The sequence below is a fragment of the Orycteropus afer genome, unplaced genomic scaffold (assembly GCF_000298275.1).
Source record: "Orycteropus afer afer isolate SDZICR_OR568_19922 unplaced genomic scaffold, OryAfe1.0 scaffold00029, whole genome shotgun sequence".
NCBI classification, from domain to species: Eukaryota; Metazoa; Chordata; class Mammalia; order Tubulidentata; family Orycteropodidae; genus Orycteropus; species Orycteropus afer.
Window position 1 is genome coordinate 2,359,145 of NW_006921616.1, and position 24,272 is coordinate 2,383,416.

The window sequence follows — 24,272 nt, forward strand, 5'->3', positions numbered from 1 at the left end:
TGTCTATTATGTAAAACTATGTCTGGTCCAATGGTTCTCAAGGTGAAAATCAGAATCCATGGATTTTTCACAACACTTGGATCCTTCCAAGAAGATCTGGATTCAGGAGGTCCAAAAAGAAGCACAGAGATAAATACTGGTCAAGGGCTCATCAAGTAATTCTTGTGCAAATCCTCTTTCCAGAAATCTGACTTAAGTCACTAAAATTTTTTTTCTCCGTTTTGCAAAATCCAACACTTAATTTGGAAAATGCTTGTGGGACAAAAGTCAAAGTGCTCAGATGTTAACCAAAAGATTGGCTGTTCAAACCCACCAGTCTCTGCAGGAGAAAGATGTGGCAGTCTGTGTCCCTAAAGATTACAACCTTGGAAACAGTATTACTCTGTCCTATAGGGTCACTATGATACAGAATCACCTCTACAGCAGTGGGTTTGAAAGAAACAACAAGGCATTTTTGTTTACTTTGAAAGCCTCAACATACACATAATATAGCTTGTATAACTTTTTCAGATTGTTTGCATATTACTTATAAAACTAATTACCGGAGAAGCTTAATTTCCAAATACTAAGTATCTCTGCATGACACATTGCTGAAGAGTTGTTTCTAACTCATGCTGACCACATAGGGTCATGGTGGAATTCTACCATAGGGTTTCCAAGGCTTTAACTTTTTATGGAAGCTGCATCATTCTCCTACGGAATGGCTGGTGGGTTTGAATGGCCAAGTTTTGGTTAGCAGTCGAGTATTTTAACCATGATGCCACTGGGGCTCCTTTCTTTGTATGTTCAAAAACATACACCACCACTGAGTCAATGCTGACTCATAGTGACCTCTATTGGGTTTCTAAGGCTGTAAATCTTTATGGAAGCAGACCACCTGATCTTTCTTCCATGGAACGGCTTGTAGGTTTGAACCACCAAACTTCCAGTTAGCTGTCAAATGCCTTTCTATTTACCAACTCTTGTAAAGTCAATTCAAAAGCACAGCAACCTTCAAGGCACTCATTCAGGTTTTCAATGTTACCAAAAGTGACACCAAACATTCTGTATTCAAGTTAAAGTGTGATTGACCTACGAAAATGTAATTTAAAATTTACTGCAGAAATGAATGCAATTATTTTATAGCAACATTTTCAAAATTTCTCTGAAAGGCAACATGAGGAAAGACATCTGGATGGCATTAAGTTGTGAAGAAATATAGTACTATGCATGATGATTGTTTGCTAAAAAAAAAAAACTGTATGAAAATAGAGCAATAAAAGAATGTATATGAAATGTCTGGAGTCAAGATTACAGACAAAAGAAATTGCTACACAAAATCATTTTTAAGGAAAATCTGAATGAGCCATAAATCTATTTTTTAAAGGTGGGGGAGGAGGGCGGCTACAGAATGATGGATAGGATTTTTAATCAAATTGAAGAAAAAGCATTTTGCAATAATATATATATTTTTTAATTCTTGCTTTTCTTGTCATTACTGATTTCTACAGAAGCACTATATTCCATAACTATTAGATTTAATTAGTAGAGCTAAACTTGTCATCTCCCACCCCTGCAAAAAAAAACAAAAAACTGAAGATTAGAACTGAGGAAAGAAAAAGTGAAAAGAGAGGGAAGGAAATAGAGGTAATGTGTAAACAAATTCTCTTTAATGTTTGAAATTACATATCGCTGGAGACTATAAATAATCCAAAATTTAACTGAAATACTGTTTATCCGAAAGCCAACAATAGAAAGTAATTAAGTGTATTTACTAACAGCCTGGTATGAAAACACACAGAGTCACGTGGACCCAAACCGGTGGTGTGATAGACATACTCCAGGACCTTCATTGTTGTTGGCTGCCGTCAAGCCGATTCTGACTCATGGAGACACGATGTGTGCAGAGCAGTTGTTCCCAAGGGTTTTCAAGGCTGTGGCCTTTTGGAAGCAGATGCCAGGCCTCTGGCTGGGTTCCAACCACCAACCTTTAGTCTAGCAGCTGAGCACTTAACCACTTGTCCCACTCAGGACACTTGTCCCACTAAGGATTCTCGAAACTGCTTTCTCATCTGTGACATCTCAGCTATGTTGGAGGCACTTAAAGACAGCAGCTGTTAACTTGGTATATTCTTTCCCAAAATGTAGAATAAGGCCTTTCCAACGTTTTATGATTGTCATCAAAGGATGGAGAGCCTTAGGCATGAATGAATTTGAAAAATTACTAAGTGTACATAAGCCAGAGGTCAGCAAACTTTATTGGTAGAGGAACCAGATAGTAAATATTAGGCATAGGCCCATATGTCTCTGACACAGGCAAACGAAAGAACATGGCTATATATATATATATATATTTTTTTTTATGACTGCTGAAATGTGAAATCCGTATAATGCTTTCGTAGCCTAAAACATGAAGGTAGACCCATCCTTAGTTCATGGCCACAGAAAAGCAGGTGGGTAGTGGACCGTGGTCTGCAAGCTCCTAATCTAAGGAATCCAAAAGAGTAATGCTCAGAGTCCTCTAGGATGAAGGCCTAGACTCCTCCTGGACTGAATGCTCACGCCTTTCTCGCCCATCCGCTTAGCTACACTTCGAGTGACGTCTTTACTACAACAGCTCACTTCCTGTCTTCCAGTCCCTACCACCTTGTGCTCCTCCAGAATCATATGCCTTTCTTTGCCATTTCCTTGTTCAAATATTTCACAGTGGAGATAATCACCTCCTTTATCAAACTTTCCATCATCTTATTACCTGAGTAGTAATAAAACTTTAGCTAATCCAGAGTTTTACTTACATCTTCATCTTGAATTAAAAACATAGTAATAAATGCAAGGTTATTTTCATATACATATTGATGCAAAAACTAAACAGTAGAGAATTCAAGTGAAAGCCCAAAATTACATGTTCAAAATTACATGAAACCTAAAAACCAAACCCACTGCCATCAAGTTGATTTCAACTTACGGCGACCCTATAGGATAGAGTAAAACTGCTCCATCAGGTTTCCAAGCTGCGAATCTTAGTGGAAGCACACTGCCTCATCTTTCTCCTGTGGAGTAGCTGGTGGGTTCTAACCATTAATCCTTTGTTTATCAGTTGAATGCCATAAGCACTGAGCCACCAGAGCACTTTAAGGGGCACAAAGACTATGTGAACTCAGGCCCATGTACATCCACCACCATTTTCTGCTGTCTGATGAGGCATTCTCCAAGCCAAGCAATAAGCTTTCACAGAGTTCCACATCACCACATTGATGCACCTGCTTACCTCATCGATCTCATAAAGTTCTTGTAAATGTAAAGTTCTCTGAATAGTAACTGACACAGAACTCATGATATACGTATTTGCTGTATTACCATTACATTGTCATTAGGGCTATTCTTTCCTGCTATATTGTGAGCAAAGAAAAAAACTATGAGTTTTCCATCGGTGTGCCCCAGAGCAGCTAGATACCTGTCTCTGGCAATGGTTAGTTTATAATATTCATCTGCTGAGTTCAGTAGACAAGTATCACAGATAGGCGAGTCCCAAGAGTTCCCCCTAACTTACTTAGCTTTTTTTCAATGCTAAAACCTAAGTTAAAATGTCTTCTTGGATTTGTTTAATCAAACCACTACTCTGCATTTTCCCCTTTCCCAAGAGCTTTGCTTTTGGTCTGTAGCCAAATATGGTTTCATTAAGCTCAATGACCCCCCTTTTAGATCTTGTACCTTAGACTGGTGCTGTTATTGATGTTTCAGGAATCGATTCAAGTTAAATCCTTCTGGAAATTCTTCATTCTGTTCTCTCCAACTACGATGTGGTACTGTCTGGCCTGGTGTGCATGTGTGTGTGTGTGTGTGTGTGTATACATGTATTTAACATCTTATGTTTAATGTTGATTTTGTACAAAAGCTCTACAATTAATTGTCATCTTTAAAAGCATTCCTTTTTCTGAATATTCCAGCTTTTTCAGATCAAAGCATTTCTGTATCTTTCAATATCTTGCCCACAGTGTGATCAAATCAATAACAATCTTAATTATTTTTTTCTAAGTAAATGGGCTTACATGAGACCATACCATTAAAAAAACATACCCCAACTATAACTTTACCTTTATGATTATTTCACTCTTAATAATAAATCTACAACTCAGAAACTTAAAAGTTTTGAATAAGGATGTCACAAAGAAAAGTTTCTTGAATAAGTCTTGAATAAGTATGTCAGTGAGGATAATGTTGTATATTCAATAAAATGATGACTGTTCTAAAGCTACTGCACAAGTCCTTCCCACAACAAAAACACATTCTCTCTAATGTGCACAATTATATGAGAGCTTTTATTCCCTCTTCCCTGGGTTGTGAGAGATTTTAGTAGCTACATGACGCATTTATTATTCCTGAAATTTTTGAGAATCACGAAACAATATTCAAATTTGGGCAAAACGTTATTTTTTCACAGAGAAGAACAAAAGATACATTCCAGAAAAACAGGTCCTACCACTTCATATGCTGAACCACCTGGTCAGTATGCTACAGGCTAATGGAGAGCCCTGGTGGTACAGTGGTTGAACACTTGGCTGCTAACTAAAAGGTCAGTGGTTCAAACCTACCCACTGCTCCATGGCAGAAAGGTAAGACAGTCTGCTTACCTAAAGATTTACAGTCTTGAGTATCCTCTGGGGCAGTTCTACTCTGTTTGTTTTAAGCTTAAAACATCAAATTTCTATCAAACACTAGAAATAAAACAAGGATATAAAAAACAGAAATTATTATTTCTATCATCTAGTTAAAAAGTTTCCTCTGACTTCCACAGTTACTTAAACTAAGTTTTAAACTAGATATTGTATAAGGAGCACTGAGTGTACAAACAAATAGTAATTCAAGTGGTTATCATAACATATCTCCATATTTTGTAATTTTTTCCCCTAAATCTACAGGTACCCATTAGATGCATAGCACATTTCATTTTCTTAGTTGGTCTACTCTGCTAAGAGGTAGCATCATAACTGCTAAGTATATCTGCCATCTGAGATAGTAGCAAAACACCCTTAGCCAGTGCTTACCATGTGAGGGTGACTGCTCTAAGAGTTTTATGATGCGAACTCACTAGATGCTCACAACTCGTATTTTCTCATCACCCTGTGGTGATAGGCTATCCTTCTGAGAGATGGGAACTGAGTCCAAGAGAGACTGCAAGAAACTCAGTGAGCATGCTCCCGTTCCCTATAGTACCCATCTCTCACTCTAATCCACTTGGTAATTAGAGGCCTGAAGTCCAAACATGAGGAAATATCTCTGATAGATTTATTTAGTTTTCTTAACATGTTTCCCTTGAGGCTAATAACACTTAAGTAAAACGGTAAACCAAACGTGGAGACATGAGAACTGAAACCCAAACCTGAAGCACTAAGATGGTGCCACCCCTGCTTCAAGCAGCCCATCAGTCCCTTTTGTGGTTGTTGCTGTTGTCATTTGTATACATTTCTTTAATTCTGATACAGAAAAAAGGCAGAGTGCAGGGATCAATCAAAAATGGCTCCAATTCTATCTCTGCTATTTGGAAGTGGTTTTCTTTTTAGAGATTAGAGTAAAATTGATATTGATCTTTAATTAATGTAACATTAATTTTTTCCAACACTTGAAAAATCCATGAAAAAATAGATTCTACTTCATCAGTCTGGATTTAAGTAATTTAATCCCTTGATTCTTTCTAATATTTGATTGCTTAATAAAAAGAACACTTATCTAATTTGCTGCCCACCTACTGGTATACTGCATAAATATATGGTCCATTTTCTTTACAAAAGTAGAGCAATTCTTCAGAATTTTGTATCTTAAAATAAGAAAGCATTATATTCCAACTGATACAAGTGCTCTTGAGAATGCATTTCATAAATTATTTTACAGAAAATATGCTCATGCTCTATATTGTCAATAAAAGTAAATCACACACAAAAACACACTCGCACATGCACAGTTGTGGAACTGAAGACCACATTAGGAGGCATCTATTGAGTATCTTCTCCAGGCCTAACAATTAGAAATACATCAAGACACATGAGAAAGCCCTTCCTGCCCTTATAATCTTTACTTCTCTTTGGTGTGAGTAGGGGAGAGGGGACATGAACATGCCAAATAACAAATTTCATTTCTTTTAAAAAACTGTAGCAGAATTGTACAACTACTACGTAATAAAACGATTTTGATCATTTTGATCTTGATGTGTAGGAATCACAAATCACGGAATTTGAAGGGATTCTAGACTAGCCCAGGTGGTAAAATAAGTAGATTCCAGGCATTCAAGAACAAAGAACAGATAGAAGGAAGAACAGTAAATAATCAACACAGTAACCAAGGAAATTTTCCAGAACTGAATGACTAGAGTTTGTCAGATTAAAAGTGCCCTCGGACAAGGCAATGGATAAAATCCTGCTTCAAAACACTGGGTTGTTCTCAGTGATCCCTTTAATTTTAATCACCAGACATGTGTGTTTGACTTCTGAACCTAAGTTCATATGCTTGGCCTCTCCCTTGAGCTACAAAGCCTCATTTACAACCCTGGATAGCACCTGGATAGTCACCTGGATAGCACAGGTACCTCCCCAGATTCCGTACCATATTAAGCATCTGCACACACCCATTCTTAAGGAGCATAACATCATTTACCCATTTTCTAAAGCTAGAAACACTGATTTGCTTTTATTTTTTTCTTCTACATCAGTCATTCCTTATGTAATAACCAAAGCCACTCACATCTACTGTGCAAATACCTTTCTTAGACTCTTACCCATTGAAACTCATCTTGGAATCAACACATAATGGCAGAAGAAAGAAGTAAGGACAATTGTACATTATTTGTGGCTTGCACTAAACATAATAAAGTTCAAGATAGACTCAATGGAAGATGTCATGAACATACACATACTCTGAAAACAATGCTCTGATAACTGTCCAGCCAAAGAAACAGAAAATACTCCTGAGTTACAGGCTTTTTGTCTTTTTGATCAAGTTTGTCATGAGCTGACATTTAGCCTATGACCAACTTTCTTCAAAGAGGGATGATTCTTTGTTTTCTTTGTAAGACCCTAAATTTACCTCTGATCTGACTGTTCAAAACAAGTAAGTTTATGTATTAATAAATAACAGCTTATACACATGCATAGATATAATGATTCAAATGAAATTAGTATATACCTATACACTCATAATAACAACCAGTTTGAATTAAGTGGAAAATGCAATCTGAAGTTCAGAAAATCACCAAATAGAGTTATCAGATCTCAGCCCTAAAACTAAAATATCTCAAAATATGCTCTTTTCCACAGTTAAGTGAGAGCAACAGCTTTGCTGTAATTTGAGAAATATGTATCCTCAGTAGCAGGATTAATTGAATACAATCTTGAAAGGAAAATTTAATGAGAGGAGAGGGAAAGGCATTGGAAATGTCGTTGTTTTGATTTTCCTCCACTGCACATCAGCAGCATTTTGTGAAATACTGAAATACACAGTTGGCTTTGGGAATCAGCCCTTCATTATTGCTAGTAGCAGGGAAAGGACACATTTCAGTAGCTCCGTGGCAAGCCCCAGAGCTTACAGAGCTCTGCAGCAGAGTTGAAGGTTGAGAGGACACTGTGGTGCCCATCTTCCTTGGCACCGTGAATGGAGGCTGGATATGCTATCAATAGCTGCAGATCCCTGCTCTGTAATTAGATTCTTTGGACTTCCTTTGGCTTCTTCAGTGGATGGGTATGAGAAGATTAGGAGAATGCAGGAGTAAAATGGGCTGGAAGAAGCGTCCATATTTTATCTAGAGAGTGTGACAACAGGAGGCGCAAAGGAAGGCAGCCACCTTCCAAAGATGGCAGGCGTAGTTATCCTTCATGGCAAATGCAGTGTGAATATGCTCATTTTTTACTATACTGTAACTCTACAGTAATGTGTTTTATAGGAGCGATATTCCAAATTTCATCGCAACTGAGGGCTTATATTGAAAACTGAAGTACATTAGAGAAAATATTGCCATATCTCAAAGGAAAAAATAAAAGACTCAAGCTCCTAAATTGTCAATTCTGATACAGAAATGTGAAAGGGAAGAATTCTAGGTTAGAACGAAAAATATTGTTTTCTTTCACATGGGATAATATTTATGTGTACACATTGGGAATTATGAAGCCCTAGGTAACAGGTTATAAAGGTTATCCTTTTATCACACATAAACAGCCATAGAAATACCATGCTACATTGCTTTATTCTTGCTGTCTAGAGAGAGTGATTAAATTATGAGAAAAATAACTCTGGTAATATCTACACACATCTTCAACTTTGCGTATTCTGCACATTTAGTTATATAATTAAGCATTTTCTTTATAAAACACTGGAACGGAACGATGACAGTACATTCAGAGGGAATCTTCAATTCTGTTATTCTTCTTTTTCTAACATACCTTTGAAAGATAATTTTCAGGTGTTCTTTCCCTGCCCCTAAACTCACCCCATGCCTAGTACTGCACATGTAAATGATTCAAAATATGATAATAATTTGCTCAAACTGAAATAAATCCCATTTTAGCTATGATGCTAGCTTGTTTTCAAAACAAGCAATGGACTAAAATTTTATCCACTCCAGAGCAGAAGAAAAGAAGTTCAATTGATTATCAAGCATGATCCACTGGTAAGAAATAACCTAACTCCAACAGAAATAACGCCAGCCCAAGGGATATTAGAATTCTGTTATTCAAGGGTGAATCAATATTTCAAGATAGTCAGGATCATCAGTGAATAAATTCATGTTTAGCACAGACCTGTCAACATCTCAGCAGTGTCTTGTTACAAGTGTTTTCCTATATTTAGAAAGGGCTGGGGGTACCTATCCACAAATGGCTCATTCTCATGGATTTCCCATTGCATTTTACTGTTCAACTCTGTGAAAATATGTATCTGTTCTATGGCTAGGGAAGGAGACTCATTTTTGTCCCTTTCTGAATTTCTTGGTTTTAACAAGTGCTCTTATGAACTGGAATTGGAAGTCCAACCCAGTTTTCATGGACAAGTCTATCACCCTGTGGAATATGCAGAACTTAATATAAGGAATTAATGCATTGCCTGAAGATGTCAGTGGTTGTGAACAGTCTTGGGAAATGTTTCACCTAAGACAGAATGTGAGTCTCAAGTTTACTGGTATCAAAGAAAATCAAAATCACATGTTTTAGGGTCACACACATTTGTTCTGACTGGGAAAATCAAAATGTGTTATGAACAGACTTCCTGTGTATACTGAGAACCACTCCAAAGACACATTGTTAGCTGTCTCTTTACAACTCATAGTAACCTCATGTTACAAAGTAGAACTGCCCATAGGGTTTCCTAGGCTGTAAACTTTACAAAAGCAGATTGCCAAGTCTTTCTCCCACAAATCCATTGGTGGGTCCAAACCATCAACCTCTGGTTAGCAGCTGAATTCTTAAACCATTGTGCCATCAAAAACAACAAAAACAAACCTATAACTGTTGAGTCGATTCTGACCCACAGGATCCTGTAGGACCCAGAAGAACTACCCCATAGGGTTTCCAAGATTGTACATCTTCATGGAAGCAGACTGCAACAACTTTCTCCCACAGAGCATCTGGTGGGTTTAAACCTCTGACCTTCTGTTTAGCAGCTACTCAGACTCCTTAAACAGGACAATTATGTAAATGTAAGCAAGGCTCCTCTGAAGTAGAGAAGAGAGATACTGGTTTTTAATAACATAAAACTATTTAGAGCTGGGGTACAGACTGTCTTTGTCAAACCAGCAGACTGTGCTGCTTTGGAATGGAGGGTGTCAAGATGTGGCTTGAAGTGGCTTGGATGGATAACACAGCCACAGCACCACATGGGTTAAAGCCCACGTGGTTGGACTAAAGGCCACAAGCTCACACAACTGTTCTGCAGTGAAACTAGGGATTTAAAATCTAATTTTAGAGCTCTCTTTATTGAATAGGGAGCTCTGGTGGCATAGTGCCTAAGCCATTTGACTGCTAACCAGAAGGCTGGCAGTTCAAACCCACCAGCCACTCCTCGGAAGGAAGTTTGGGCAATCTACCTCCATAGTGATACCATCTCGGAAACCCAAGGAGGGGTCGTTATGAGTTAGATCCTACTCGACGGCAGTGAGTTTGGTTTGGGTTTGGTTTATTATTGAAAAATGCCAAGAATTGTAACAACTCAAAATGAATTATTTTATAATTTCTAAGTATATAATATTATTTTAAAATATTAATTTTCCCATTGCCTGTCAAGTTGTTTTATCACTGCTTTATTTACTTAGTTATAATAGAGTTTCCTCAAAACTACTTGCAATAGTTAAAAGAAATAAATAGTGTTCAGTATTTGAACAGCAGTTTATGGGAAGGAGAGATTAAGGACTGAGAAGCTGGAAGCAGGTCATGAGCTAAGGAGCTATTAAAACAGCTTAGGAAGAAAACAGTGATAACCAGGCTTAGGATAATACCAAAAAGGAGACCAAAGAAAATATGCAGCTAAGAGCAACTATGGATCAAAAAGGTGTAAGAAACTAAAAATAACTTCAAGGCTTTAAACTTAAAAAAAAGAAAAAAAGTATCATATTTGATCATGAGCAGGAAGGTGACGAGAGCTGTAATAAAGAGCAGTATCATACTACAGGCCTCTGAAAGGACGTGCAGTGTTCAAAGTTAACTAGAATTATCAGACAGTTGTGAGAAGGAGCATTCAAGAGAAATCAGCACGTATTTAAGTTTTCTATTTGATAACCTATTTTATTGTTGATATACCTAAAATATCTTAGAATTATTATTTAGAATCTAGTTTGATTTGTAAGAATGTCACATATAGGCTCCCATTACTCATACTGGCTTGTTAAATAGGCATTAACACTCCCTCCCCTGGCCTCAATCCATGCCCATGTTCCCTTCTACACTATTGTTGTGAGCTGTGGTCAAATCATCTTTGACTCACGGTGACTCCACAGACAATAGGACAACATCTTGTTGAGTCCTGTGCCATTTCCTGATTGTTGGTAAGTGGAGTCCACTGCTGTCCACTGTCTACTCTGAGTGTCTTCTCACTCAGGAAGCACATCTTGTAGCACTCTGCTGGACAACCTTCCATCGTGATCCATAGGGTTTTTGCTGAATAATTTTGGAAGCAGATCACCAAGCCTTTCTTCATAGTTTTAATTAGTCTGGCAGCTCTGTTGAAACCTAACCGATGTGGGTGACCCTGTTGGTATCTGAAATACTGGTGACCTCACTTCCAGGATCACAGGAACATCCCTGGAACCCCAGGAAGACAAACTGACATCAATTTCACATCAGACTCCGTAAAATTGGCCTAGTTGTAATTTTCTGAACTTAACATGCTATCTCCTCTGTTGACATGTTTGCACAAGTGGTTGACAGATTATCTTTTTGAAAAAACCTCTTTTTTCCTTGTATTAGTTTCTTACACCAGGTACTTAAGTAACAGTCATTTATTTTCTCAGACTTCTTGGGGTCAGAAGTCTGAAGTTCATTTGTTGCCAGCACTGGTTCCTCCTGGTGGTTTTGGGAGAGAAACTAGCCTATGGCTCTCTCCTAGCTTCTCTTGGAGGCTGGCAATCCTTGGCGTTCCTTGGCTTCGGGCTGCATAATTCCAGTCTTTGCCTCCAATGTTACATGGCCTTCGCTGTCTCCTTGTGTCCAAATTTTCTTTTTTTGTACAGACATCAGTCACTGTTAGCGTCCACCCTAATCCATTGTGATTTCATCTTATCTTAATTGCATCTGCAAAGACTCTATTTCCAAATAAGGCCACATTCTGAGGTTTTGGCTGGACAAGAATTATGAGGGGCACTACCCAACCCAGCAGGAGCCCCTGCATGGTGCAAACAGGTAATGTGCTCAGGTTCTGACTAGAAGGGTAGAGGTTTGGGCCCATCCAAAGGTTTGAGTGCCTCGAAAGAAAGGCAGGTGATCTGCTTCAGAAAAGGAGCCACATTCATGGTGTCACCATGACTCAGAATCAAACTGATGGCAGCTGGTTTGGATTCAATCCAGTAAACTGCTCTATCAGGGAATTGGTGTTATTCCTCCACTATTTGACTCCTTCCCTGGGCCGTGTTCACAGCCTCAAGAGCCCTGACAGGGCTGAATACCTGGCTGCCAGATGGGGACTGAGTTCTCTTAGAAACCTCTACAGAGTCTTGAATATTTGGCCCTGTGGCCAAAGCTAACTGAAAAACCATAGCATTTGTGGAACAAAGACACTGTCACTGTATTTTTATAAGAATAGCTTTCATCATCAAAGGAAATACACACATGCACATACACGTACGTGCAAACACACACACACACACACACACACACACTCCCCTCCTTAAAAAAAAGAAGAAAAATATCTTGTTTGTGTAAACAATTTTACTTCCTTGACTAGTTTCAATAAAGAAGGACCAGGGTTCTTTTCTAGAATTGGAAGATAATAGAGTCAAGAAGCACAGAAGCCAAGCCTAGGAGGATGGGATAGAAAGAGGGAGTTTATCAAAAGCTGAAAGAAAGATTTCTGTTGCATTCAGAAACTGAAAGGAGTGTAATGACTATTCTAGATCTTTGAATGGAACTGGGAAACAGTGGGGCATGTGTCTAGAAAAGAGCAGTCAGGATAATTCTGTGGGTCCAATAGTTCTCTGAAGGCTGTATAATGATTTGGAATATGAGACACATTCGGGATTTTTAAAAAAGACAAGCCCTGGGCTATCTAAAGACCTTAGCACAGTGTTGGGTATAGTAGCTGTTCATTAAATGGGAACTATTTTTTTTTAAAGTAAATTACTAAAATAATTACCTGCAAATGAAAAAATTGTGATTAGTAGAAGCCTTTCATCTAAAACTAGATGGATATATATCACATGCAATTTCTGCAAGTGGAACAAAAAAAATCTATAATCATTATATTTATAATGCAGAGAAAAGCAGATCTATCATTTCACTGTAATTCTAATCAGCCCTTACAGGAATCTCTTATTCATGCTAGCTCATTTCAATATGGCGGTGAATTCAGAGTTGGGGTGGTTAAACAATGGAAAAAACTAGCAGATAATGCAAAATTCTAATTTTTAAAAAGGAGTGTGAGGGTAGAAGCAGCTTTGGAAGTAAAAATTAGGTTGATATACACCAGATAATTCCAAAGCTTCTATTATTTACATGTACCCTTCACTTACCGACTATCTCATCATTCAACATTTCATATTTACCACAATAATAAAATAATTACTGATTATTTTTGTCACAACAGGTGTGTGGCAGTAACAAATGCTGAGGTGTAAAGTAAGAGTAACACTTATTGTGACGGTTAAATGTATGTGTCAGCATGGCTGGACCATGACTCTCAGTGGTCCAGCAGCTATGTAATGATGCAGTCATCCTCCATTTTGCAACCTGATAGTTTGCACATAGTGCTGCATGTGCTTGATGACCTGGTCCTTCGAATCAAACTAGGTCAATAAATGAGGAGTGGGTGTACTCTGAACCGGATGAGGAAGAAGGAGGTAGAGGAAGTGTGACATGACATTTACTAACACAGTATTTTCAGCATGGAGAACACTGTGAGATTTTTACTTCTATTCATTTCCACATAGACATTATCCTCATTTTGGAAACAATACAGTGTTTACTTTAATTTTACCTACTCCAAATAACAAAGTTAAAGATATCTTGTCTTAATATACATACATCCCATTAGGACTGACATCTTTGTAACTTATTCTGCATTTGGACAAGAGTTTCCATTTGCAGTAATATTCAAAGTAGATCGTAAAAATCAAAGCATATCAATACTCTATACTTTAGTTTGGGCTTTTATAAACATTTTAATATATTTTACAACATTTTTAATTATTGAGAAACAGTAAAAGGTATGAAAAATTGTTTGACCCAGAAACCACTACTATGAACAGTCTGGCATTTTTCTTATAATTTTTACTCTATACAAATGCAATTTACATCAAATTTGAATCATAAGGTTTATAAAGTTTTGGATACTGCTTTTTTTGTACTATGTTTTATACAAGCAAAAGGAGTTCTGGTGGTGCAGTGGTTGAAGCATTTAGCTTTTAACAAATAACATTTGGTCAATAGTTTGAACCCACCAGCTGCTCCATGGGAGAAGGATGAAGTACTCTGCTTCTGTAAAGACTTACAGAAAGTCTACGGGGCAGTTCTAGTCTGTCTTATATGGTCACTGGGAGTCAAAATCAACTCTATAGCAGGGTTTGGTTTTCTTATTTTTTTATATAAGAATTTCTCAATGCTTACTTAGAATAAAGATTCCATCATATGGCAATATCAGAAATCATTTAGCCATTTGTTCTATTGATGGGATCTCACGGTCTTTCTGCATGTTCACTGTCATAATGGTGCCATCATATTGAGGTACATGAATCTATTTCTGAGTCTGGAGTGATATTCCTCAAACAGGACAAACCTTGGGCTACCTAAAGACCTGAGCACAGTGCTGGGTTTAGCACCTGCTCATTAAATGCAAACTAGATCTTTAAATAAATTAATAAAATAAACACCTGATAATGAAAAAATTGTGATTTTTTAAAAATATCCTAAAATGGATATTCAAAATTGAAAGTTAACATTTTATATCTGTTGGTATATTTTCCTGAAAATGCTTTTGGAAAAAACGATACTGAAATTTATTCAGTGAGCAGGATATAGAAAAATATGTCACCATTCAATCCTTAACATTATATATGATTTGTTAAATATATATTTCAAATTAACCAAAAAAAAAATCACTACTTCATGGTTTCTTTACCTATCTGGTGCTTGACACATTTCAACCATTTTATTTTTTGTCTATGTTGTCGAGCTCTTCAGGTACTTCTTATCGATCTGTGTAAGCTACTTATGTACTAAAGTCCTCACCTCTTTTTCATTGCACCCATGGCATCAACGAACGTGAACTTTATATTCAAACAAGTCTTAGATTCATGTGCTAGCTTTTCCAGTCAGAAGTTGCATATAATTAAAACACTACCTGATCTCTCTGGGCGTTGGTTTCCTTATCCATAAGTGTACTAAATATATAAGAGGTCATGAGATCACTGACTGATTAAATAAGATAAAGCTTGTAAATTGCTCAAAACAAATCTAGCAGATATTAGTCACTAAGATATATTGATTACCTGAAACAATAATAATTATTATTAAAGTTAGTGTTATGTCACTATAATTGATAATTGATATTAACTGTCATTTTTTCATAGTCTGTAGGCTATTTTTATGTATTTTATTGAGTTTTTTTTAATGGTTTCCTTTTTTATAACAATTATTTCTCTAAAACAGTCAGAAATAATATTAAGGGATAAAAATTTTATTTTTCTATTACCAAACAAATTTTATATTCATAACATGTATGTGTGTATATATCATATATATACATATATAACATGCAAACACATAAACATATATCTATATGTAACATGCCCCCACACACAAATACACATATACATTCACACACATATGTATTTCTTCAGTGATAGGTGGTGTTTTCATTACAACCATGAAAATGTTTTATTCAATAATATTAATTTCAATATGTATTAAAAATTCTCAAAAATTAACAGACTGAGTTTGGATAAATCATTGAGCAGTGGCATACTTTCAGTGGAGTCTTCATTTTTGAGAACAAAACACTTTACCAACAGCTGGCCTATCCAAGTTATTGAAACTTTTGTACATAGACTGTCACCAACTGAGCTGAAATAGCAGCTGTGCACTGGAAATAATTGCAGAAATGTTTGCCCACTGGCCTGAAATCAAACATATGTTTTTCTATAACAACCGAAATACAACTTTCTTTATTGATATGCATTAATTATTGAAGAGTGTTAATTACAGAGTTGTACACCTGGATTGTCAGACTGGATAAAGTAAAATTCCCATTATATCTTTCTATATATATTTATTTCATGCTTCTAACATTTGAATTATTTTAAAAATATAATGTTTATCAAAGGTCACGTCTATTCAGCACAGAGAGAGTAAAAAGCTCATCTTTCCTCTTCTCTACTCAATATTTGTTATGGATTCAATATTGCACGACAAACAGTCTGTACTCTGGATGACACTACCTGTCTCCTTAGCACTTTTACCCAAGGGATTATGAAAGGCCTCACAATATCCTGGGCTCATTCTGTATTTTACTTATTACCACTTTTAAAAGGAATCATCAATAAAGGAGAAATTCTTCAACATTCTGGTTTCCAATTCCAAGTTTACACAGCTTTCATGAATACAAAGCACCCAATCAGTTTGCTTACAAAATCACTTGCTTGATTTTAAGGTTCATCAGTGGAAGAGTCAACAAAGAGTCATGTTTATCTCCCCAGGTAAGTCTTTTCAAACAGCACACATACCAGTGTCCCTTATACTTACATTATGTGTCTATAGAGGAGGACTGTGGGTTTACTCAGAGAAAAGAGTTGAGGCAGTATTCTTACAAAGACCATTCTAAGTGCCCCAAGATCCTGACACATAAAAAATAAATGTACAGTTCTCTTCCTAAAATACCAATGGATCCATATGGCTTTTCAGCTTGTCTGGTTCATTTTCCTATCCAAGCAGACATGACTTCCCTGTAATCTCTGTATTGCTACCCTCATAGAAAATTAAAAAAACAAAACAAAACACATTACCTTCTGTATAGTAATGATTCCTTCTTGTGTATCTTTGTCAACGGCAATCTTGAAAATCCCTAATCCATCACCATCCACAATTTTGTACTCCATCTCTGCATTAGCGCCTATGTCTGCATCAGCAGCTTTGATTCTGGCTACCACTGAAGCCACAGGCAATGATTCTGGGACGTTGTATTGGTAGGACCCTGGGAAATTCAAAACAAGATATGAACAAAACCTGTCCAACTAATAGAAACTTAACCATTTGGTTATTCTGCATCTTCTTTGCTTGTTTTTCTCAGTAAAGAAAATGCTAAAGGAGCACGGTACAAATGCCCAGTCCCACGCAGCCTTGAGTGACCTTACAGAAATCACAGGAGCCTTACAATGTGACAGCAGTATCAGGTGTCCCACTGGGGGGCACGGGGAGAAATGCCCACTCCTGCATTGCCAGTGGTAAGAAAAATGCCACCTTTCATAATGTAAATAAACTTTCTGATAACATTTAAAATGGGGAAATGCAAGCCTACCTCGTTCTGATAGCTTCATGTTGGAATTTACTTAAGAATTGTATTTACTATGAAAATTCCATACAATTATCCAAGGAAGTTTATAAAGACAATATTAATCTTCTAACTTGTAAATGTTCCAAGGGTTAGAATTCTTTTTTATAGGTTGTGTATAGGCCTGATTCGGGGCACAATGGTACCTTTTCACAATTTGGATTAGAGTTTTTAGCGATATTATATTATAATGTCACCAGAAGTGATATTATTTGAAGAGGAGAAAAGAGAAGTGAAAAGGGAATAAAAAGTGTTATTAATTTTTTTTTTCTTTTCTAGAAATGTCTCTTCCTCATTCTCCAATTCAAAAAGAAGGAAAGTCTGGGAAGCAGAAGAAAGGAACAGTGTGCCATCATTCAGGAGCTAAGAGCATCCTCAGAATACCACTTTCCTGCACCATTTGTCTTTAATCAGTCACTGCTCCCTGCTTCCTGCACTGGACTCCATTCCAATCTGTTTGTTACATTTCAATACCTTTTCCTTTATTATAAAGAGAAAGGCTGAGATTTGTTGTTATTGTAATCCTCCAACTTCTGTGGTTACTGATGTTTTTTAAAAAAATGATTACAATATACTCTGATCCTGAGAGCCTCTGTACACACATCTAGATATGTCCTTAGTAAAACACAAACAGGTCAAGGTACAAAGTGTAATTAAATAGCAGGGAAAATATCAGCATGTCCTCAGTTTCCCTCCTTTATTAAAAGGAGGATATGTATCCAAGTTGCTATTAAATTTGTGGCCTATGCCATCAAAGCACAGTGACGGAGACCAACAGGACCTTCCTAGTAGGAAGGCTTACCCCTGCTGGCTTAAAGAGAAGAGAATCTGCATTTCACTGGTAGCCCAAGATAATGACATTATTGCTTTCTGTTTTCCTTATTCAAGCCTCCTTGGTGGTATAGTGCTTAAAGCACTTGACTGCTAACCAGCAGGCTGGCGGTTCAAACCCACCAGCCACTCCTCAGAAGGAAGACTGGGCAATCTACTTCAGTAGCACTACTGCCTCGGAAACCCAAGGAGGTGTCTCTGTGAGTCAGATCTGACTCGATTGCAGTGAGCTTCTTCTCCATGATATTAGTTTGTTTCTTTCTTTTTTTTTTAACCTAATGTTGGTAGTATTTTTTCTTACATTTCATTGAAATGTTTATTGCATAATACTATAATTTTGAAAATATAAAGAATGAAAATGAAGCATCTAAAGAAACAATATACTAAAAGAAAATGGGGATATAAATATTTGCTCTATTTGCTTGGAAAGTGTCTTTATGTGACATTATTCACCTCTGCAATCTGTTCGGAAGAGAGATTAGTTCCCCATTCCACTGAACAAGTATTTCAGAAACACTGTAGTGTGTAGTGTGTACAATGTCCTTATTTCCTTGTATCTTCTAAAGACATACCACAGATCCTTCTCCTTCCCCAAAAAAAGAACTACATGAGAAAGAGATGAAATGCATTTCAAAAACAGGACATCTCCAGCTACAGAAGTGCTCCCCCCTTTGTCTTGGTTGAATCAAAAGCCATTTTGGTCAGAGAAGCTAAATTGAAGGCAAGCGGTCTTATGGTTCTTTAGATTGATTTCTTTCAAGTCAATGACTATTTGCACAAGGAACCACTAAAGGAATGTTCAGTGTGCATGAACTGGTTAAAAAATAATAAGTGTGTGATGAAAAAATAAAAAAAAACTTAAGTACTCTTCTGATGTTATCTTCTAAAACAAAATAATATTTTAAGTGTGTAGAATCATAATTTTTGAATATTACTAACTAGCAATAAAATATATTTGAATGTTTCCAATTAGCAATGATTTCCTAAATTGCAGAATGCATAAAAAGAATGTTTTAGGGTAAAAAAAGGAATACATGAAAAGACAAATTGCCTCATATGCAAGACATGAACGATAGAAAATATTTAAGTAGAATTAATACAAGTATATGATTGTGCCTTTCTGTTTTCCATAGCCTGATCATTTCACAACCCAAAAGCACTCACTGCCATCAAGCCAATTCCTACTTATAGCAACCCCTCCTTGCATTTCTTAGGTGGTATCTTCTTGGAAGTAGATTGCCCAGTCTTCCTTCTAAGGAATGGCTAGTGGGTTTGAACTGCCAGCCATCTGGCCAGCAGTCAAATGCCCTAGGCATTAAGCCACCAGAGCTCCTGATCATTCATATACCAGAGCTTCAGTATCATTTCATGATACTGGAATTAAAATCACACCTGGGAGAGAATGCCCTTCTTGGGACATACAGTACAAGAATTACTTGTTTGAGAAGTATTAAAAAAAATCCTTCTAAAGATATTGTTATAGATTTCCAAGGAAAGCAGCATTTTCATTGTTAAGAAAGTATCTTACTTCGTGGAAAACGAGGTGGGTTGTCGTTGACATCAGTGAGGGTCACAGTGACGGACGTAGTGCCTGACAGTCCTCCATTTTGACCAACCATATCTTTTGCCTGAATAACAAGCAAATACTGGTCTTTAGCCTCTCTGTCCATGTTGGGAAGGGCAGTCTTGATGACTCCTGTAAAATTTCAAACCCCAGTAAAACGCATCATGAATCACTGCATTTCTACTAACAGAGCATACAGGTAGCAAGTCACGCTTGAGTCCTTGCCTTCTGTTTCCTTATCATCATTTTTACATTAAAGACCAAAGAGATGTGATAATTACACCTGAGACAAGCAAACATTGTTTTATTGCATTTTGCAGATAATGCGTTTTTTACAAATTGAAGGTTTGGGGACAATCCTACATTGAGCAACTCTGTCAGTGCCATTATTTCAACAACATTCGCTCACTTTGTGTCTCTGTGTCATAATTTTGTAATCCTCTAAATATTTTAAAAGTTTTCATAAAATTATTGCACACTTAACAGACTAAACCAAAAAAACCAAAAACCTCACTGCCATCGTGTCCATTTCTGACTCATGGTTTCCAAGGTGCTAGATCTTAATGGAAATAAATTGCCCCATCTTCCTTCCATGAAGCAGCGGGTAGGTGTGAACCCCCATCTTTCTGGTTAGCAGTCAAATGCCATAGGCACTGTACCACCAGAGCTCCTCTAATAGACTAAAGGAGACTGTAAACATAACTTTAAAATATGTTGTTGTTGTTGTTGTTATGTGCCATCGTGTTGGCCCCGACTCATAGCAACCCCTCCTTAGGTTTTCGAGGCGGTATCGCTACGGAAGTAGATTGCCCAACCTTGCTTTTGAGAAGCGGCTGCTGGGTTTGAACCGCCAGCCTTCTGGTTAGTAGTCAAATGTCTTGAGCACTATGCTACAAGAGCGCCTAACTTTTAAATACTGGAAACTAAAAATTTTGCATGACTTGCTTTAGTGCAATATTCACTTTATGGTGGTGGTCTGGAATCAAGCCCTCAATATCTCCGAGGTAAGCCTGTATTTAAAACACTACCAAGTGGAAGAGTAGGGTTTCTGAATACGGCCGAAGATTATTCTAGGCTTCATGAAGCCATGATTAAGGAAATAACAATATATAAAGAAAATGGACCCTGGATCTAGAACATTGAGCTGTCATGTGCACAAGCACATCGCAAAGAGGTCGCCTTTTCCTCTCTTCCAGCGCATCCAACAACTTACCTCCCAGGTGACTCGAAATCACCATAAATCTTTCAGCTCTGGTCCCTACTACCTGTCTTCCATCCATTTATTTTAACTGAAGGACTCTACAAAGGTAGGAATGAGAGCAACCTACATTTTAGAAGCAGAACACCACCTCAATTTGTGATGTCACATGATCTTATGCTGCATCTAATGGCCTCAGAAAAAGCACTGAAATTGAGAATGACTGTGCTAATGGTTGTCAACAGCACTGAATACAATGCTGAGGTTGTTTTGTTTGCTTCTATCAACTGCATTTAATATTCATAGTCCATATTAAGACTTAGGAGCTCTAGTAGCATAGTGCCTAAGGCGCCTGACTGCTAACCAGAAGGCTGGCGGTTCAAACCCACCAGCCACTCCTTGGCAGGAAGATGGGGCAATCTACTTCCGTAGTGATACTGCCTTGGAAACCCAAGGAGGGGTTGCTATGAATCGGGTCTGACTCGATGGCACATAACAACAACAACAACAACAATATTAAGACTTAAGATGTATAAAAATTGATTTCAGAATTTCATGTTGCTTCACCAGGAAACTTGACTCAATTGTCACTGTTGCAGTGAATTAGTTGTTTTATATTAATAAAAATTTAATTATTATGCAAGCATGTTAAAAAATAATGATAAAAAAAAATAAAACTCTCTTCCATTGAGTCGATTCCAACTCACAGAGACCCCCTTTGGGTTTCTGAGGTGGTAAATCTTTATAGAAGTAGATTGGCTACTCTTCCTTTTGTGGAGTGGCTGGTGGGTTTGAACCACCAATCTTCTGGTTAGCAGTCTGATCAACAATAATATATAATGTTGAAATGAATTGCACCTGAATTTAGCTATGTGCCTTGCAAATATATAAAATGATATATCCACCTAACATACTTATTAATGTTGTACTGAATGGAAAATTATTTATTTGGTATCAATCTCTATAGATCTTAAAACTTATATGAGGGCATTTTTACTAATAAAATATAAAATGTCTATAACAATATCCTGGGAGATCTGGTGGTGCAGTGCCTAAGGCACTTGACTGTTAACCAGAATACTGGCCATTCAAACCCACCATCCACTCCTCAGAAGGAAGGTTGGGCAATCCACTTCCATAGTGATGCCACCCTCAGCAACCCAAGGAGGGGTCGCTATGAGTCGGGTCCAACTTGATGGCAGTGAGGATTTTTTTAATAATAATATCCTTCCTGATCATTTCTTGCATGATCATCTTTTCCAATAAAGCAAAGTCTTCCTTATGCACCTAGGACCTTTATGTTTTCAACTTAACTTCAAAAAATGTCTACTGTATCTTGCCTGCAGATTTTAACTTACATGAGGATGTAAAAAATTTAAACTATAACTGACACCTCAAGAAGCTGAGTTCTGATATCATGGACTTCTCAGGGGCAAAACTGTGTTATTCATCAATAGGAAGGTTTTCTGGAATGGAAGTTGTTGCATACTAATGGGGATAAACTCGCATTTGTTCCTAATGTTTTGCTTAAAAATGCTTTCATATCATCTGAATATATGAAAAGAAAAAAAAAAGCAGCTGCCAATTTAAATTTTCTGAAGGCTGCTTCTTCAATGGGTACATGTAATGAAGGTGTGTGTAATCTTTTCAGGTGCTAAGTACCCATTCTAAGTTTTAAGGGCAAAATACATACTTGCCCAATCCTTTACAATGTTCTACAGTATGCTAACTGTTTTCAGAGTGAGGAACATGGGAGAAAAATTCAATAGTTTAGAATAGTATAAATAATGCATTATCAGTTCCCAAGCTTCCAAGTTTAATAACACCATCTTAAGCAACCATATTTTTGTTTAAGTCTCTGCCTCTCTCTCTCTCTCTCTCTCTCTCTCTCACACACACACACACACACACACACACACACACCAGTGGGACATCAATATTTCAAACATTTCAATTATACTTTTTGAGTATGTCATGTATTATTTTTACATTAATCTGTTATTATAATTCCCAGGACAATTGAGTTATATGACAATACAGGATTACTTTAAATAACACCATTCCGCTACCTACTCTTTGCTTATAAAGAAGCTTTGAAATATTACAATGAAGATCAAAAGAAACAGTCAAATACCCATTAAGTTCAGTCAGTATGTGTCTGACACATATTCATTTGGAGCCGTGATTCTAGAAATGTTTCATGTTTATTATTCCATACTCTTTTGCTACTGATCTATAACAAAACAGTGATTTCACTAAAACTGTCACCAAACCTAAGTAATTTTTATCTAAGGGTTTTAGGACATTCTGTGAGTCAGTTTTTATTTGTACCTTATTTTAAAATTGAAATTGCCTACATTGAATTTTTGACCACAAGCCATGTGTTTTCTCTAGATGGCAAAACATTAATAAGACGATGAGTTATATCTGAAAAGATTCCCTACTCGTCAAGTTTTAATTTTTAATTTCTGTTCATCTCCCGTCTGTCCCTTTACTATCAGTATGTGTGAGTCATCATCCTTGCAATTCCTCATGAAGGAGCAAAGCCCACAGTATTCAACTAACCAGTGAAGCCAACACTGTGGCCTCATCCTCTCATGGTTGTTTTGTGGTTTTAGTTTTGAAAGGAAATACAGCACTATCAGGATAGAGGTCTGGTCATCAAAGTTACTTATTTTTCACAGCTCTAATTGTTCTTTTACAAGTGATCCTATAAATAACACTTTTCCAGAGCAAAAATCATCACAAATCTGGCAAAGTCATGCAGGTAGCAAAGCTAATTTCCAAATCTCTTAACTATTAAACATATTTTTGACAAGAATGGAGTTATGGGTGAAAAGAAATGAATTTAAATAAGGACATTCAGTGATAATACATTCCTAGCTATTTGACTTTTGTTAGATTTTACTTTTAAGTACAAGTTATCTACATTTGAAAACAATTTCTCATACACTGAGTTTGATTAGTATTTTGTGTGTGTGTGTGTGTGTGTGTGTATAGTTAAACCTACGAAAGCCAGAAGTGCTGTAAGTCAGAAACCAGTCACAGAAGGAAAACTCAAATATTTTCCACTAACAGTGGGCAACAGAAAAATTGTAAGGCTGCACTCTGTCAAAGGTGGAAAACTTGCAAGACCCCAAAAAATAAGGCCATCCCATTGAGTTCCTCCCTGAGAGGTTGCACTGAGAAAAGTGGTAGTGATTTGTACATGGGGAGGGGGTGGTGTGTGCAAACTCCTGGGGCAATCTCTCTGAATTGATAAAAGCCAGTTTTGTCTAAGTGAATTCCTAGAGTTCTATGAGATATTTAGAGAAGATAGCAATATTATTTAATTTCAGTTATCGATAATTTTAAGGCATTTACGATGGGAAAAATTTATCCTGCAGCTCTTTAGAGAAGGGACTGGCTCAGATTTTAGGCTAGTAAGAATAAGGCATTTCTGTAGAAGTACATCTGACCCAGCAGACCAGATCT

The 24,272-nt window shown here is 37.0% G+C and overlaps 1 protein-coding gene across 1 annotated transcript in view; it reads right to left on the minus strand.

The window, feature by feature from the left end:
- The window catches only part of CDH7 (cadherin 7), a 156,289-nt gene that overhangs the window by 66,747 nt on the left and 65,270 nt on the right, over positions 1-24,272 (minus strand). The window contains exons 4-5 of the mRNA XM_007935485.2: positions 19,565-19,732; positions 16,661-16,848 (exon numbers count right to left, since the gene is read on the minus strand). Coding sequence (XP_007933676.1) covers positions 16,661-16,848; positions 19,565-19,732 — 356 coding nt within the window. The remainder of the gene's footprint in view (positions 1-16,660; positions 16,849-19,564; positions 19,733-24,272) is intronic.